This window comes from Onthophagus taurus, unplaced genomic scaffold, assembly GCF_036711975.1.
Source record: "Onthophagus taurus isolate NC unplaced genomic scaffold, IU_Otau_3.0 ScKx7SY_13, whole genome shotgun sequence".
NCBI classification, from domain to species: Eukaryota; Metazoa; Arthropoda; class Insecta; order Coleoptera; family Scarabaeidae; genus Onthophagus; species Onthophagus taurus.
Window position 1 is genome coordinate 402,720 of NW_027248938.1, and position 18,757 is coordinate 421,476.

General features: G+C 34.5%; 2 protein-coding genes across 2 annotated transcripts in view; both read left to right on the forward strand.

The window, feature by feature from the left end:
• Nucleotides 1–18,757, forward strand: part of LOC111425082 (neuropeptide CCHamide-2 receptor-like) — a 43,429-nt gene that overhangs the window by 11,280 nt on the left and 13,392 nt on the right. The window lies entirely within an intron of this gene.
• Nucleotides 12,908–18,103, forward strand: LOC139432277 (uncharacterized). Its single transcript, XM_071200762.1, has one exon. It carries the CDS (start codon nucleotides 12,908–12,910, stop codon nucleotides 18,101–18,103), a length of 5,196 nt encoding a protein of 1,731 aa, XP_071056863.1.

Consider the following 18,757-nt stretch of genomic DNA (forward strand, 5'->3'; position numbering starts at 1 on the left):
GTAATCTTATGTATGGTTCTATTAGGTTTAAAACATCTTCATATTTAGTATTTAGTATTTATTGTGCGATCAAACATACAATGTTATGCATGAACCGTACAAAAGTCAAAAATGAAAAAAAAAAGGTAACAATAATAACAAAAATTATAATATAATAATTATTACCCTTATCAAATACTATTGTACAACTCTCACATAGAGTACGGTTCTATATTCCATAATAACTTAAAAATAGTTCTCTTATAAATTTATTAATTTGATTATTAATTATAACCGAAACTGGACTGTGTTAGTGCTAGCCGGTGTTGCGGAAGAAAAAAAATTTTTTTGAATCTTGTAGGATATTCATGGTAGAACATATTTGCCTCAAAAAGATGTTTATTTTTAAACACAAAATTTAAAATTTTATATACCGAGTGATTCAGACCACTCGTACCAGGGATTTTTCTCAAAAACGCGATTACCTAAGAAGTTGCAATAAAAAATATGATTATAAAATCGTATATGAAGAATCCAATGCACCAGTTCTTATCACACTGGCAACACCGGAAGTTCAACTTAAAATTTTTCCAAGTTGTCATATGAATTAAGTTTTATCGTAGAATAGATATTTTAAAAATAAACAACTTTTGCTTTAACTCTTCTTAGATTTAATGCAACATTTAAGTGCTATTGATGATTACAGTAATGATAACTAAACATGTATTATAAAAAATGCTGAAGTTATTCATATGACAACTTGAAAAATTTTTAAGTTGATGTCATTAACACCAACTTCCGGTGTTACCAGCGTGATAAAAACTGGTGCGTTGGATTCTTCATATACAATTTTATTATCATATTCTTTATTACAGGTAATCGCGTTTTTGAGAAAAATTCCTGGTACGGGTGGTCTGAATCACCCGGTATATATGTTCCATATATGGTTAGTAGATTGTTAGTTTTAAATGCGTTCATGTAAGTGTAAGTGCTCATGTAGGTATTCATTTCCTATATCCACTATTGTATTTAAACATTTTCCGGTGATTAATATGTTAGTATCGTCCGCAAAATTTATTGTTAGAATATTATTATGAACACTACCTTTTATTTCATGTAAGTCATTGATATAAATAACAAAAAGTAAAGGACCTTTAGATATTATCACATTTCTGGACTGTACTGAAGCCCCAGTACAATGGACTAACTGTTTCCTATTAGAGAGATAAGATCTGAACCAGGATAAAGCAGTACCTCTCACTCCATATCTTTCCAATTTCCATAGTAATAGATTATGATGTATGTTGTCGAAAGCTTTAGTCAGGTGAAGCAGAATTCCACAGGGCACTTCTTTATTTTCAAGAGCGTTATATATTTGTTCCGTGAAATCATGCAGTGCAGTTTCAACGTTTCTGTTTTTGAGGAAACCGTGTTGGTGTATATTTATCAAATCATACTTCATGAAGAACTTATAAAGTCTGTCGTAAGCTACTTTTTCGAAAATTTTTGAAAAACCAGTTAAGAGACTTATAGGTCGCTAATTATGAAAGTCGTTGACGTCTCCTTTCTTGTAAATCGGTCGAATTTTGGATTGTTTGAGGTAATCCGGAAATATTCCATTCTCAAATAACTTGTTTATCAAATAGGTTAAGGGTTTTAGATAAGATCCGGGATACTTTTTTAGGAAATCGATTGGTATATCATCAGTACCAGATGATGAAAAAATAAAATGAATTGGGTTGGATTGAAATATTTACAGCGCTAGAAGAAAGCACAGTTCCAGCGTTCATTTGTGAGAACGTGTCGTTAAAGGCTTCGGCAAGGAATTGTATATTATCGAAGTTAGGTAGTGTTAGCGGTGTCGCTAAAGTTGCGTCGACCCTGTTCGCTCGCGGGTGTTGAGAAGAATGAATTCCTTCCCCTGGAGCGAATCTGAGAAGAGCCGAATCGGTTGAGCGGGGAAGCGACATTCGACATGCATTCGACACTCTGCAGCCGACTGGCGTTAAGAACGCATCTTGATTTCTGTTCATTGATAGTTAAATTAAAATTAATAAACTCATTTAAAAAGTTTAAGACCTTCATTAATTTTGCTTAAAGTAGAGTTTCTTTGAATGATTTTCCTGTATGACTCTTTATAATACGCCATACTTCTCGGTTTTTGTTTGATGCGTCTATTATTTTATCGTCATAAAACTTACGTATTGCTGATGTAAGAGTATTATCATGTAGTTTTTTTATAGAGAATGTAAGTAGGTTTAAAACTATCATCATAGTTTGTTGCTGTACTTAATGCATTTACTGCATTTCGTAGAGCGAGCAGGTCTTTGCTAAAAATTCTTTTGCGGTTATTAAGAGGTATTTTTTTTAATGGAAAATATGTATTGAAATGTCCAAGAAATATACTCATGAAACCATCAAATTGAATATTGAAGTCGTTTCCATTACAATAAACATCAGACCATTCTTCTGTTGCAAGTTGTTGAAGGAAATTTGCAGCTGTCTCGTTACTCAGAATGCGTAATTCTTTATATTGTTTAATCATAATCGCGTTTGTTTGTAGCGGGCCAATGTGCCGAATCGGGAACGGATTGCCATCCAACTAGTTTCCCTTTAACTCCATTTCTCATGCTGTTTATTAACCATGCCATTATATTCTGGTGTGATATTCGCGACAGAGGCTCAAAATTAAATTCATAGTCGAGTGCTTTGAAAACTTGTATACATCTTTTTACAAATTCATTGTCTGCACAATACAATGCATCGCAAATCTATTTATCACAATAATAACGCAAATTACGGTATTTACATATAAGATTATTAACAGAAACAATTCCTTCGTTATCAGCGAATAAATTAGTTAATAAATATTTTTTATACATTTCATCAGTAAATTTAACACTTACGTTACTAGTCAGTGATTCTAGATCTTTAACGTTCAATTCATTGTTGTTGTTTCGCTCGTAACAATTAAGCGATTCTAATGATTGCTTAACAACATAATCAAAATTGAGTTTATCTCTAAGAACTAGGTGTAGATTTCGATATTTTAAAATCTGGTTTGGGATAATTATTTTTCCAATATGATATTAACACCATCAAGATTATTTTCTTTGATAAAGATTCTTAAATGATAAAAGTAGGTATATTAAAAAAAGCTAACGTTTAAGGTTTAAGAGTTGGTAATGTACCCTCACTACTACTACTAACAGTACGGTTATGACCCCAAGCTAACGTATCTATACCATCATCTTTAATAAACCTCTTGGCATCGTATGGTGAAAGAAGCAATTTATTTTGTAATACCGTCTATACGGTGTGATTTCAACTTCTAAATAAGATTTGTTTTGCAAACATAGTGTTTTTCAAAGTTAAACAGTAGAAATAATTTTCAAATTTAATTTTATGTTTCACAACAGCTTTTTTCACACCTTTAGCTTTTTTTGTAACACGACCATCAATAACACGATTTGCGTACATTTTCGATCGTAACCCGATAAAGTCCGTCATAATTACTATTATCCAGACGGTAATTCGACGTGTCAAATTTATCTAAATTTAATTTAATATCTTCATATAGGTCATCGGTGTTAATATGTACAGTGAAGCTGTCCGTATCCATATAACAAAAAAAATTATAATAGAATTCATACATTAACAATTTTGAAATTTCTAAAAGTGTAAAACCAACGTATGTAGGTTTGTTGTAAACAACAAGAAGTCGCTCCATTTGAATTGCCGAAAAGGTTTCAATAAAAACTTTGCGATTAGACTGCGTGCTCCGGGTTTTGACCTACCTCTTCCGCACAGCGTCTTTTGAAATCATTTTAAGCGGATTGACGTAATTTTGTGTTCTTATCAATATAAGGTTTCAACCAATGCTTATTGCGCATATGTCGATTCAAACTGTATTTCAATGAAAACACTTGTTGACATTTTTCACAAGAAAATATTTTCTTAAAAGTAGAAACGCAATGATAAATTCACGTAGTAAATTTTATCAGACGATATACTTAACTTGATTAGTAAATTGAGCTGGTAATGAGATGCTAATATACATTTGTAGCCACACTATGGGCACTACTTTCAAAATATTTGGCAGTAATATGTTTTAGGACATTCTCTGCACGATGGTGATATCATCTTTTCAATTGGACGAATTATTTCAAAATGGCAACTGTCTACTTTTTTTTAAATGGAATGCCAAAATTTCTTTTTTGTTGTTGAGATCCTAAAAACATTTTTTTTACGATAGTATTTTGTTTTTCTTAAAAATTCATTTCTTTCCCCATCAAAAAGCAAACTAACGTTTTAATCTAGTAGCGCATGAATGTTTTACACTCGATGTTATTATTGGCTGAATTTTCTAAATCCGTTAGATGTGTTGTTCAATAATCTTAGACTATCCATGGTCTTCTCTATGTGGTTGGCTGTTGCTATTGGTGTTATTTCTTGAACTGACGTATCTTTTAAGGTGATGTATTTATATACGATTTCTTATAAAAATAATTTATATAAAAACTATCATTTTTTCATCTGTTTGCTTTCAAAGTATTAAAAAATCACCACTATCAAAAAAATATGTTGATATATGTTGTTAGTTTTTACCTTTCACTTGTGTTTATTAGGTCATAACTACTTTTGTATAAAAATCGTTTCTATACTATAAACATATATGAAATGTTTATATATTACATTCAATTTGAGTAGTAAGTAAACAAGTAATCAATCATCTTCGAGTACAGTTAACTAAATAGAGATGAGTAGTAAGTTTATTTTTTTTTTTTCATTTAAATAATTAATTCATACATAATATCTTCTTTTAGAACAAATCATACAAGAAGAAAAAGAAAGTTGGAGTACGGAAAACGTTATACCTTTTCCAGTACCCCAAGTGTGTTGGATTTGCTTGAAAGAAGGACATTGGCAGAAAAGATGTCCTCTACCAAGGGTACTTTGTTGTACCAAGTGCTGGACACTTAGTACAACTACTGAAAAGTGCTTCAATTGCAGGAGATGGAAGAAAACTGCTGTAACTAAGTGTTATAAATAAAAAAAATAATATTCTAATACATATCTGTTTATTTCTATAAAATAATAAAAACCAAGGGTCGTAATTTTTACAAATAATTTTTTGTTAATGTATAGTTTGAGAAATTATGTTAGAACACCAAGCATCAGGCTTGATGATGATCAAACCATTCAGAAGTAACACTATTCAAGTTAATCCACCTTTGTAACAAGTGTACGTTCTGAAGAGCACAGTTTAAATTATTATTGTAATGGTTATGACAGTGATTGACATCACAACAACTTCCTTTAATCGATGATGCGATTACTTTATAACTCCTTAGAGTATCACACTTTTCCATCACCAATCCCGGTTTCCACACCTTCTTATTCACATCTCTCATCACTATATTTTCTCCCACCTTAAATTCTTCTGGTGCTTTTGCAGATCGATCAAAATAAGTTTTGTATTTTTCCTGATACCTCTTGAAATTTTCTTGATACATGTTTATCTTTTCCATCTTTTTTGGTACTAATTTATTAATCGCAATTGGTAATTTAGTGTTTATATTTCTATTAAATATCAGTTCAGCAGGGGAAATACTTGTCGTTCTAGTTGGAAAGTTGTGATGATTAAGTAACATCAATTTAAAATCAACATTCCCCTCCACGCTCTTTTTTAACATATTTTTAGTAACTCCCACAGCTCTTTCTGCTAAACCATTCGCTTGAGAATGATGTGGACTTGTTGTTGTTATTCTAAATTTCCATTCGTTCGCAAACTTTCTACATTCCTCACTGTTAAACGGATTATTGTCAGCTATCATTTCATTAGGGATACCAAAAGTTGTAAATATGGACTTCAACTTTTTGATTACCTCTTTACTAGTTTTGTTTTTTAAACTTTTGACTTCTAGCCAGAAAGAATAGTAGTCTGCTAATATCAAAAATGATTTTCCTCCCCATTCACATATATCTACTGCTACTCGTTGAAAAGGATATTCGGTGATATTGTAAGGTAATAGTCGTTCTTTGGTCTTATTTTTTGCACATTTTTCACAGATCTGGCATCCTTTTATTATTGTCTCAATTTCTTTCGAGATTTCCGGCCAATATAAAAATTTTCTTGCAAACCTTTTAGTCTTTTCAATGCCAAAATGTGGTTCATGTAGTCTTTTCAGTATTCCCTGTCTCAATTTTGTTGGTATTAACAATTTATCATTTATGTATACTAAACCTTCCTTAACCATCAAATCATTTTTCATTTTCCAATATGTCGATAACTTTGAGTTTATATCTTTTTTTAATGGAGGCCATCCTTCATGGAAATATACCATTAACTTCATTAATTCCGGATCCTCTTTAGTGTGTTTCATAATTTCTTGTAATTTGTTGTTGCTGATTGGGAGCTCATCAATTGAATGAACAATTTCAGTGTAAGTATTGTCTTGTTTAGATGGTTCTTTGGTGTAATTTCTTGATAATATATCTGCTATTATGTTATCTTTTCCCGATATAAATTTCACATCTAAATTGTACTTAATTAATTTTAATTTCATGCGTTGTAGTCTGGTTGGTACTCTCCAAATATTCTTTTGATTTATTGCCACCAATGGCTTATGGTCGGTATAAACTGTTACCTTCCTGCCATAAATATAGTCATGAAACTTATTAACAGCAAAACATATGGATAAAAATTCCTTTTCAATTTGCGAATATCTAATTTCAGTATCTGTCAAACTTGTTGACACGAATGCCACCGGACAATCATTTTGAATTAAACAACAGCCCAAACCAGTACTACTAGCATCCACATACATGTCGATTGGTAAATTACCATCAAATATCTTTAAAACTGGTGCTTTACTGATTATTTTCTTTAGTTTGTTAAACGCATTTATTTATGCCTCGGATCACTCAAACTGTACGTTCGTTTTTAAAAGTAATCTTAATGGGTAAGAAAGTTCTGACAAGTTAGGTATAAAACGAGCCAAGTAACTAAACATTCCCATGATGCTATGTAACTCTTTTTTAGTTTTCGGTGGTTCCAAGCTTAACACCGCTTTTACCTGTTCTGGATCAGGCTCCATGCCTTGTTTCGAAAATATTCTACCCAGATATTTAACTCGATCCTTCTTAAATTGTACTTTTTCTTTGTTGAATTTGACACCAAACTTACTTGCTCTTTCCGTTACTTTCTTAAGTAATAAATCGTGTTCTTCATTTGTCTTAGTTGCAATTATTAAATCATCGAAATATATTCCTATTTCTAAATCTCCAAATATTTTTTCATTGGTTCGTTGAAATACTTCTGGACTTACACTTAATCCAAATGGTAATCGATTGTACTTAAACTTACCATATGGCGTTATGAACGTTGTTAAAAGACTACTTTCTTGGTCTAATTTTATTTGAAAGAATCCATCCTTCATATCAATTACCGTAAATATTTCTTTACCAGAAAGTCTTTTCTGAATGTCACTTATCGTGGGTATTGGATAATTATCCAATTTCAAAGCCTTGTTTAGTTCGGTCGGATCCAAACATATTGGTAGCTTTCCTTTATTTTTTTCAACTATTGTTATTTGATTTACCCAATCTGTAGGATACTCCACTTCTTCAATGATGTTTTTCTTTATTAACTCGTTTAATGTTTCTTTCAACCTATCTTTTATTATCTCTGGAACTCGACGAACAGGTTTTATTACCGGCGTACTTCCCTGTTTTAACTTCAGCTTGTATGTACCCGGAATTTCCCCTATTCCTTGGATATTATCATTATACTTTTTTATAAATTCAGCTTTAAAATCGAGATCTATTACATTAACCTTATTTAATAAACCTAAATATTCACAAACTTTAAGTCCCAATATCGGTCTATCCTGAACATTGACAACTATGAACTTTATTTTTACAATTTTGTCTTTGATTAACACTTTCAAAATTATTGAACCTACAGTATCAATTTGGTTACCACCAAATACAATTACATTTGTGTTACATTTATTTAGTTTAAAATTTTTGTCTAATTTGTTTAAACAATGCTTAGGTAAAATATTACATGTTGCTCCCGTATCAAGCTTCATTTTAAACGATACATTATCGATAGTAACACCAATCAACCATGCATCAGTGTTATTACTTTTTACGTTACAAACATTACTTAACATTAACGAATCTATATAATAGTCATCATTACTATCAGACTGATTATCTGTCTTATTTTCTACTTGTTTAACATATTTGTTGACTTTCTTTTCATCTTTATAATTATTATCCTGTTTGCTTTTGTTATTACTTTGCTTATTGTAATTTTTATAAGTTTTATTTAGCTTACAACCTACCGCAAAATGATTTTTATTTCCACACTTAGCACATACTTTACCATATGCTGGGCATTGTCCATAACTATGTGATTTACCACACTTTTTACAGTCATAATTTTGTTGAACTTTTGTTCCTCGTCTAGTCTTCTCCTGTATAGCGTCCACGACCATTGTTGCACCTCCGTCCATCAATTGTTGATGCTCCTTGCTGGCCTCAAATGTACGACCTAACCTTACGGTAGTTTCCAAATCCAACTTTTCTTCCCTCAACAATCACGGATTAATGCATCTTCTTCTAAAAATTCACACATCTTCGCATTTACTTTTAATTCCATAACGAAACTATCAAACTCTTGACCTTCTTTTTGAATCGTATTCATGAACAAAAATCTCTCGTACACAACGTTCTTTCTCACATTACAATATTCTTCACATTTTTGTATCACTTTTGCAAGATTATCTTTGTCTTCCTCTTCTTCAAATTTTAATTGATTATTGTATATAGTTAAGACTTTTTCACCTGCCAAATTAAGTAATATCGCTACCTTTGTATCGTCGCTTTTCTTCGTTTTGTCGGTTGCTTTCAAATAAATCTCAAATTTTTGTTTAAACTCTTGCCAATTTCTACACAGGTTTCCCTCTAACGACAACTCGCTCGGGCGGTTCGCGCCTTCGGCCATTTTTTTTTTTTTTTTTTAATTACCTGACACCATGTTATGTTGTTATTTCCACCAAGGACATTAATATACTCTTGTTTTTATTACTAATCTTTATTGATTTGATTCTTCAGTCAACACAATTATTATTCTCTACAGAGTAGTTTTTGCCGCTTTACGACTAGCGCCATTTTCATACTAAAACTAATTACAGTGCTACCAAGTTAAAGCTATCATAACAGCCAACATGTAAAATGAAAATCACTAAAAGTTACTAGATTTTTGACCGCCATATTGGCATTTCAGCCAATCACAGAGCGCAAAATATGGGATAATCCTGTTGCAGAACTCTCCTTCTTATACTACTCATACGACATGTATACCTGTTTGGAAATGTATTCTTTATCCAGTAGTTCAATCACGGATGAATCTAACATGACCGGCAGGCCAAACTTAGGACCCAGCGAGAGAAAGTTAGACGTCCTAGGGTATTTGACAGTCAGACTGGTTAGCAAACCATTTGGAGTTGTTTTAAACCAAGTTATCGAACTTAAAATCAGATGTCAATTCATTGAACTTTTTTATAATATTTATAATTTTTTTAATTCACTAAACATCAAAGAGGGGATGATATTGTAGCATGTAATCTATTGATCTCTTGTGATACATTTTTTAAGGCTAGAAAAGTACTAGATATCTCAGGCGAAACTATTAAACGTTACCCCTGGTTGTGTTATTTTAAACCAACGTTTAACTTATGCGTCGGCCTTCTGTCGTATGTTAATGTCGGCCTGAGGGTCTATTATTTAATAAATTTTAAATTTATTATTAGGGTTAAAAGTGCTGCTTGTAAAGTCCGTTGTGTAAGTTTCTGGTCCTTAACTCTGTTCCTTTCCTTTCTCTTTGTGTCTTGGATGTTTTCCAACTGCGACGTACCTTGACGAAGATAAGAATATATTTGTCAAGGCTTGATCCAATTAAAGGAGATTTTTTGATTCCTTCCCCTTTTTTTGGTTGATTTCCCAATAATTAAACTTAACTGTTAGATATAAATAACAAATTTGAAATTATTGAACTAGATTTCGGAACCGTCATTGTATTATAACAAGTAATTATCTAGCTCCCAACTGAAAGGTAATATATCAATTAAAATCGATAGTGACTTTTTTACAAAATCTCAGTTATGTAAATGAATTCAATTTAGAAAAGATTGATATAACTGAGCATTCAAAGTATTCAAAAACACTCTCTAACATTCAGGAGAATGTCACATCTAGGGATGGAGGAGTTATACACTTGGGACTTGTAGGTGCAGACCATTTTTAATATCTGAGTAAGCTGATTCCAAATAAAAGTATAAAAGGAGAGTAAGATCATATTAGAATTAAGTCTAAATTTGTAATCTCGCGCAACACGACCTGTAATTCCGTTCCTGAATAAAAATTAACTTTTTTAAAAATTTGTTTCTTTGAAACGAAAACGAAAGTACGTTGTTTGATCTATTCAGGTATCGATTTTCCTTTTAATACAAGCGTCAGTATGGATGACATTACGGTTTTAACAAAAAAGCAATGTACATTACGTGGTCAATTAACGCGATTTAAAATGTACGTATGAATGGTGCGGATTCAAGCGCCAACATTCAAAAATTTTATTACCTTAAATCATGTTTAAAAAGTAATGCAATTCATTCATTAGAAGCATCAGCTTCCAATTACAATGTCGCATGGGATTTATTAAAAAATCGTTTCGAGAATAAACGTTTAATAATCAATAATCATATAAAAGGAATAACTAATTTACCACAATTAAAAAGAGAATGTCACAGCAGTCAATTACGAACACTTTTATTGTTCAACAGGCTTTACTGCCTGTTGAACAATGGGATTTGCTTTTGATCCATATGATTTGTGAGAAGTTGGATCCTGCAACATTACGAGAGTGGGAATCTTCATAGACAACCTAAGCCTTGACGTCACAGACATGGACGGAGATTATACCGACTCCAAACACTTTCGTTGCTAACCGTGTTGCTAACAGTAAATCGCCATACGCAATTTTTCAATTAGTGTTAAAATAAAATAAACTAAGTGACTTTTTAGATGACATTTTAAATGGCATTTTAACTGCGCCCATCTCTATGACGTCAGGCTTAGAATTTGCCTACTATGACGGAAATAAACAAGCAATAAATCTAATAATAATTTCAATACAAATCAACAAGCATCAGTCACAAAAAAGGCACATTCATATGTAAGGACTCATAACAAATCTTTAATTTGCGATGAGTCACATTTTATCTTCACATGTCCTAAATTGCTTAGTATGAATGTACCAGACAGATTACAACAAATAAAGAAGTAAAAGTGTGCATCAGTTGTTTGAAAGAAATTATTGGTCAAACGATTGTAAATCCAGCTTTTGCAAACGATGTAACAGAAAACACAATACCTTACTTCATATTGATGAAGAAATCATCAGCTGATATAGATAAAATTCACATTAAGACTGTTACATCACATGCTTTTTTCGAAGATAATGTTCAATGTTTTATTGTCAACAGCAATAATTGGTATAATTGACAAACACAGAAATATTCATAATGTTATAACACAAGATCTGTGCACTAAATTAGGTCTAATTACAAACAAGACGAATATATCTGTAGTAGGTATTGGTAATTCAAATACTTCTGCTGTTAGTTATGCAAAAACCCAAGTTAAATCAAAATACAATATCTAGACAATTAGAATTTTTGATTTTACCACAAATAACAGAGTGTTTACCATTAACATCAATAGATCCAAATAAATTAGAGATTCCAAATGAACTTACACTTGCTGATCCTCAATTTTATGAACGAATATTTTGGGTATTAATGTGCATTGGACAAGTATGATTAGGAAAATATCAGCCGATTCTACAAAAGACACAATTTGATTGGATTATTTCTGGAACATACATGAATTAACAACAACAACATCCAGTTACTCATTGCCATTTTACTCACAATATTGAGACCCAATGGAAAAGATTTTGGGATGAACAATTATGTGTTCTGTGCAATCAATTTTCAAAACACTACAACAACAAATGAGGATGAACGATAAGTTGTTACATTGTCGATAAATGTCAAGGAGCTCGGCTAGTCTCGTGATACTGCATTGAACAGATTAGAGGGAATGGAAAAACGATTCAGCAATAACGCGTCATTAAAACAACGATACTTTGCATTCATGGATGAATACGAAGCTTTGGGACATATGACAAAAATCAATGAAGATATTAAACAATCAAGCAATAAAATATATTATGAATAACATATATAAGAGTCCAGCACAACTACCAAATTGAGATTGTGGTACCAACAATTCAACCCGAACATTTTGATATTATCGTGCAATTCAGAACTTACAAATGTGTTATGACAGCAGACATTCAAAAAATGTAGACGCAAGTGATGATTCATGCAAATCATAGATCATTACAAAGAATCTTGTGGCGAAAAGAAAAGAGTGATCCCATTCAATGTTTTGAATTGAATACTGTAACATACGGAACATCATCATTGTTGATGATTTGGGACGTTTAAGTTTTTATTTTTAAAAGAACGTGCAATCCAAAACGCAAAATAGTTGTTCGTTCATTAGTAACAATGTCATAGCAACACAAAAAAAAGATTATTAATAAATATTAGTTTTGTCAAATAATTCGATTGAGTTCAAGTGATTTAAGAATAAAACCAAATAGAAAACCACAATTACTGGACGATTGCTCAGAGAACGGGTAGTTCTCTTGTATGTGATCACGAAACATTTGGCGACCGTGACAGGACGCAAGATTGGATTTACGTACGCGAGGCTGACGTGAAGATTTCCGTACGCGTGACGTTATCACTTTTGCGTGTTAGAATTTGTTTGGGTGTGGTTTTCGATAATGGACGAAGAAAGAAAGCGGCGTGCACTTCTTCGCAGCACTTTTACTCGATCATCCCGAGAAGTAGACACTGTTTTGGCAGCAAGCAACCCTGATCTCGATGATTTGGAAGCTATTTTTAACCTCTTAGCGGAGAAAATGGGAGACCTAAAGGTTAGCGATGCTCAAATTTTAAAATTAATGATTGCGAACGGAGTAGCAGACAAAGATATTGATGACGAACTTGCAAAATGCGACGATTACCAGATTAAATTTTTTAAATTAAAAGTTCGTTGCAATAAAGTATTTTCAAACGCGGTATCGACGGCATCGACATCTGCGCCGATACTCGCAAATCAAAGTTTATCGCATAAATTCAAACTACCTAAGATCGAACTCAAGAAATTCGGCGGGGACATAAGAGAATGGTTAGCTTTCTGGAGCCAATTTAAAAAGGTACACGAGGACGAGGATTTAGCACCGGAAGATAAATTTCAATATTTAATTTCGGCAATGATACCAAACTCGAGGGCCAAAGATTTAATAGACAGTTTTCCCCCGACCGCAGACAATTATGTCAAAGCAATTGAGACATTGGAAGCGCGTTTTGGAAGAAAAGACATGCTCGTGGAAGTCTATGTTAGGGAATTGCTTAAGTTAGTGCTCAATAACGCATTGGGTCGCGGTGGAAAATGCCAGATGGCAACACTGTATGACCGATTAGAAACACAACTAAGAGCCTTGGAAACGCTGGGAATTACTACCGACACTTGTGCGGCCATGTTGTATCCGCTTGTCGAGTCCTGTTTACCTGAGGAATTGTTACGTGTCTGGCAAAGGACACCGGAACCCACAGATAAAGCAAGTAATCCGTCAAAGACTAGGCTCAATCACCTTATGGAGTTTTTGAAGGCCGAGGTTGAAGGAGAAGAACGGATCGCTTTGGCGGTGGAGGGTTTTGGCGTAGAAACCAAAGGAAAGCCTGCGAAGATGAAGAATGTGGAACCAACACAAGCCACAGCAGCGGGGCTCATCAACAATGGACTTGCAAGCAAGTGTGTTTTTTGTGAAGGGAATCATGTTACGGACAAATGTTTTAAAGCGCAGAAAATGGATTTAAACGAAAAGAAAAAGATTTTGAATAACAAAAGGGCCTGTTTTCGATGCGCACAATTGGGACATTTGAGTAGAAGATGTCGCGTGAAATTAAGATGCGTTCTTTGTGGAGAGCAACATATTGTTTTGTTGTGTCCCAGCTTAGAAGCAGATAAATCGGCGAGTCAACTTCAAAAGAAGACCGAAGATGTAAACTTGAGTAATTGCACGAATATGCACGTTTTTCTGCAGACACTTGTGGTAAAGATAACCGGGTCCGGCGGAGAGAAGGAAGTTCGGGCTATTATAGATACTGGATCTCAAAGGTCTTATGTCTTGAAATCTGTTGCCACCGAAATAAAGTGTCGGACAAAACGAACAGAAAGGATTGTTCATGCGTTATTTGGAGGAACTCAAACTGAAGAACAAGAACATCGATGCTATGAAATAAGATTGGTGCGTCTTGATGGTGAATTTGCCTGTAGATTTGAAGTTCTAGATCAGCCAACTATATGTTCCGCAATTCCCAATGTTTTTAATGGGGCTTGGACGACGGAATTAAAAAACGCTGGTATTAAATTGAGTGACACAGGCAATTGCCGTGAAGTATCCGTATTGATAGGAGCAGATGTTGTTGGGAAACTACTTACCGGTAAGAAACTGCAATTGAAATGTGGACTCGTAGCGTTGGAGACATTACTCGGGTGGACACTTATGGGAAAAATAAAAACGACAAAAGTTTTAAAAGGGAACGTTTTTGCCACTAGCACGTCGTTATTGACAAAAGATATGCCGATTTCAAAACTTTGGCAGCTGGATGTACTAGGAATTTCGGATCCAGAAGAGAACCGGTCTAAAGTTGAATTAGAAAAGGCAGTTAAAACATTATTTAAGGAGACGACAGTAGTAAATGAAGAAGGACGGTATGAGGTGCAGTTGCCTTGGAAGGAAGGACATCCACCATTACCGAATAATTACAATTTGGCGAAGAAGAGACTTCAATCTGTATACAACAAACTTCAGGCAACTGGGGACGTTGAAAGATACTCTGATGTTTTTGCACAGTGGTTGTCGGAAGGGATTATAGAAAGGATACCTCAAGATGAAATCGACAATACCGCACATTATTTACCGCATCGACCCGTATTCAAAGAGTCCAGTACCACAACTAAGGTGCGTCCGGTATTTGATGCTTCAGCCAAGGAAAAAGGAAGACCATCTCTAAACGATTGCTTGGAAAAAGGTATAAATTTGATTGAGTTGATTCCTGATGTGTTGTTACGCTTTAGAATAGAAAGGGTTGGAGTAACATCGGATATCAGAAAAGCGTTTTTACAAATTAGCCTGAATGTCAGAGATAGAGATTTCCTGAGATTCATATGGAAGACAGACGAAGGAAAAGATTTACTATATCGTCACCGAAGGGTGGTATTTGGGGTGAATTCAAGTCCTTTCCTTCTCGGCGCTACTTTAGAGCAACATATTGAAAAATATTGTGGAGGAGAAGAGGAAAACATTTATTCTGAATCCACTGTAAACCGGTTAAGAAAAGCATTTTATGTAGACAATTGTGTTACTAGCGTACCGGATGAGCAAACAAAAGATCTTTTCGTAAGAGAAGCTACTGCGCTGATGGCCGAAGGTAGGTTTGAGTTGACAGGGTGGGAGTGTAGTAAGATAGAAAGTTTGGAAGATCACATTGTGCCATTATTGGGATTAAATTGGAATACAATACATGACACTCTAATGCTTTGTTATACACCTAAGACAACGAATGGCGTGATTACGAAGAGAATTGTTCTTTCTTACGCTCAGCGAATATTCGATCCAATTGGAGTAACCAGCCCCACAACTTTGTACCCTAAGCTGATGTTACAGGAAATGTGGAAAAATAAAATTGGATGGGATGAGGAGATAGATGATGAAACGAACAAAATGTTCATGAAATGGGTGAGCGAATTACCATTAATTTTTCGTATAGAGGTTCCCAGGTGGATAAGAATGGGGCCAAACGAGAACTACAGGTCATCGCTACACACATTCTGCGATGCTAGCGGCAGCGCTTATGCTGCGGCTGTCTTTTTGAGAGTTGAAACCTGTGAAGGGGTCAAAACAATCTTGTTACAAGCAAGGTCGAGAGTGGCGCCGATCAAGAAGATGTCCATTCCAAGACTGGAATTGCTAGCGACTACAATTGGTGCTCGACTTGCTATAAGCGTGCAAGAAACCTTAAACGTCGTTGAGGATGTTTATTTCTGGACTGACTCTACCACGGTGCTTGGATGGATAAAACGTCGTGAAGAATGGTCAACTTTCGTGTGGAACAGGGTGAAGGAGATCAGGGAACTCACGAACGTAGAAGCATGGAAACATTTACCGGGTACGATTAACCCAGCGGATTTGCCATCTAGAGGGTGTTCTCCCAAACAATTGTTCGAATCGAAATGGTGGGAGGGCCCTAAGTGGCTAATGAAACCTCCAAATGAATGGCCTGGGATTAAACCAGACGAAGATGAAGAAGAAATTAATGCTGAAAGAAAGAAAAAAACAATTGTGTCGATGATGAATATCAACGATGCAAGTCGTTTCTATCGATTTTTCTCAAGTTATAGGAAAAACGTTCGAATGATTGCTTGGATGTTGCGGTTTGTGTATAACTGTAGATATCCTGATGTGATAAGAGAAAAGTCTCTAACTGTAGAAGAGGAAAATGAGGCAGAAAAGAGGCTGATGTCCATCATTCAGCAAGAATGTTTTCCAGCAAAAGATAATCGGCTTTCAACCCTGAATGTTAGGAAAGATGAAGATGGAATTTTGGTGTTGGAAACGAGAATATCTATGAGAGACGATTTACAAACTTTCCGGAGTCCTTACGTTCTTCCAGGAAAGCATCCAGTGACAAGAAGGTTGATTAGAGATTGCCATATCGAAAATTGTCATGTGGGAGTACAAGGCTTAATGAACATTTTACGTGAAAAATATTGGGTGATTGGAGGGCGAAAAGCAATTCGCACTATCGTGAACGATTGTGTTATCTGCAAAAGATACACTGCAAAATGTGCGGAAGAGAAAGCCCCGCCTTTACCCACAAATCGTGTGAAAGATGCTGTTTGTTTTGAGGTTGTTGGAGTGGATTTGACCGGTCCATTGTATTTACGCGATGGAGGAAAAACCTGGATATGTTTGTTCACGTGTGCTATTTATCGAGCGGTTCATTTAGAGTTGGTGGATTCGTTATCGACGGCAACATTCATAAGGGCTTTGAGAAGATTTATTGCTAGAAGGGGTAGACCACATGTGATCTATTCAGACAATGGGACAAATTTTGTCGGAACTGAAAATCTGTTTTCTAAATTAAATTGGGTAGAAGTATCAAATTTCGGCACAGCACAGAAGATTAAATGGTGTTTCAATCCGCCGTCTGCACCATGGTGGGGAGGTTGGTGGGAACGCCTTATAGGACTGCTTAAACAACTGCTAAAGAAAGTGCTAGGTAAAGCTAAATTGACACAAGACGAACTGTATACTGTTTTATGTGATTGTGAGTCTGTCGTAAATTCGCGACCATTAACATTTCTTTCCGAGCAAACGGGGGACTTAATTACTCTATCGCCGGTAGTGTTCTTGCGCGATCTGAGAGAAAGTGGTGTACCGGACTTAGATACCGTGGATAGAAACGCGTTAAACAGACGGTATCGATATTTGCAAAAGTTACGTGACGATTTGCGCAAAAGATTTCGGTCGGAATACCTAGGACAATTACGACAAACGCGATTCGTGAAAAATCCGCGAAACGTGAGCTTGAACGAAGTGGTTTTAATTGGAAATGACAATTCGAAACGGCTTGACTGGATCATGGGACGGGTTATTGAACTGATACCTGGAATCGATGGAAAGGTGCGACTAGTGAAACTCCACACTCCATATGGACAAGTTATCCGTCCACTTCAGAGACTCTATCCCTTAGAGTGCACGAGTCAAGATTCAGAAGAGCAACCAGTACCCTTATTGACGTCGGAGCCAGCATCGGTTGAAGAAGATAGTGATAAGTGCGAGAGTGACGCTGTTCGGAAAACGCGATGTGGACGCGAAGTCAAATTACCTATGAAATTTTGTGAGTAAGTGTGAGACAGTGTCGGATAAATACTGTCTCAGGTGGGAGAATGTTGATGATTTGGGACGTTTAAGTTTTTATTTTTAAAAGAACGTGCAATCCAAAACGCAAAATAGTTGTTCGTTCATTAGTAACAATGTCATAGCAACACAAAAAAAAGATTATTAATAAATATTAGTTTTGTCAAATAATTCGATTGAGTTCAAGTGATTTAAGAATAAAACCAAATAGAAAACCACAATTACTGGACGATTGCTCAGAGAACGGGTAGTTCTCTTGTATGTGATCACGAAACAATCATCACCATTTTTAGCCATACGATGTTTACAGGAAGTAGCATACAAAAACATGGAAGATGAACCAGAAGCGTGCAATATAATTTTAAAACATTTTTTATGTTGATGATCTGTTAACAGGTTCAAATTCGGTTGAAACTTGCATTGAGTTAAAGCATAAAATCACAAATTTACTTGTAACAAGAGGATTTTTTGTCACGAAGTGGCAAAGTAAATATTTTTATCTACAACTGATTATTTATTTTTATCTGGTGGGCGCTGGTTAACAACAAAATCTTGGTTTTACGTTTCCATAAACTTTATTATTAATTACACTTAAACTTAATACATATAAATTGCGATTAGTTATATAGCGAGAGTTATATA

What these genes read in the sequence shown, in the direction of transcription:
- LOC139432277 (XM_071200762.1), top strand. Translation starts at nt 12,908, where the DNA reads ATGGACGAAGAAAGAAAGCGGCGTGCACTTCTTCGCAGCACTTTTACT.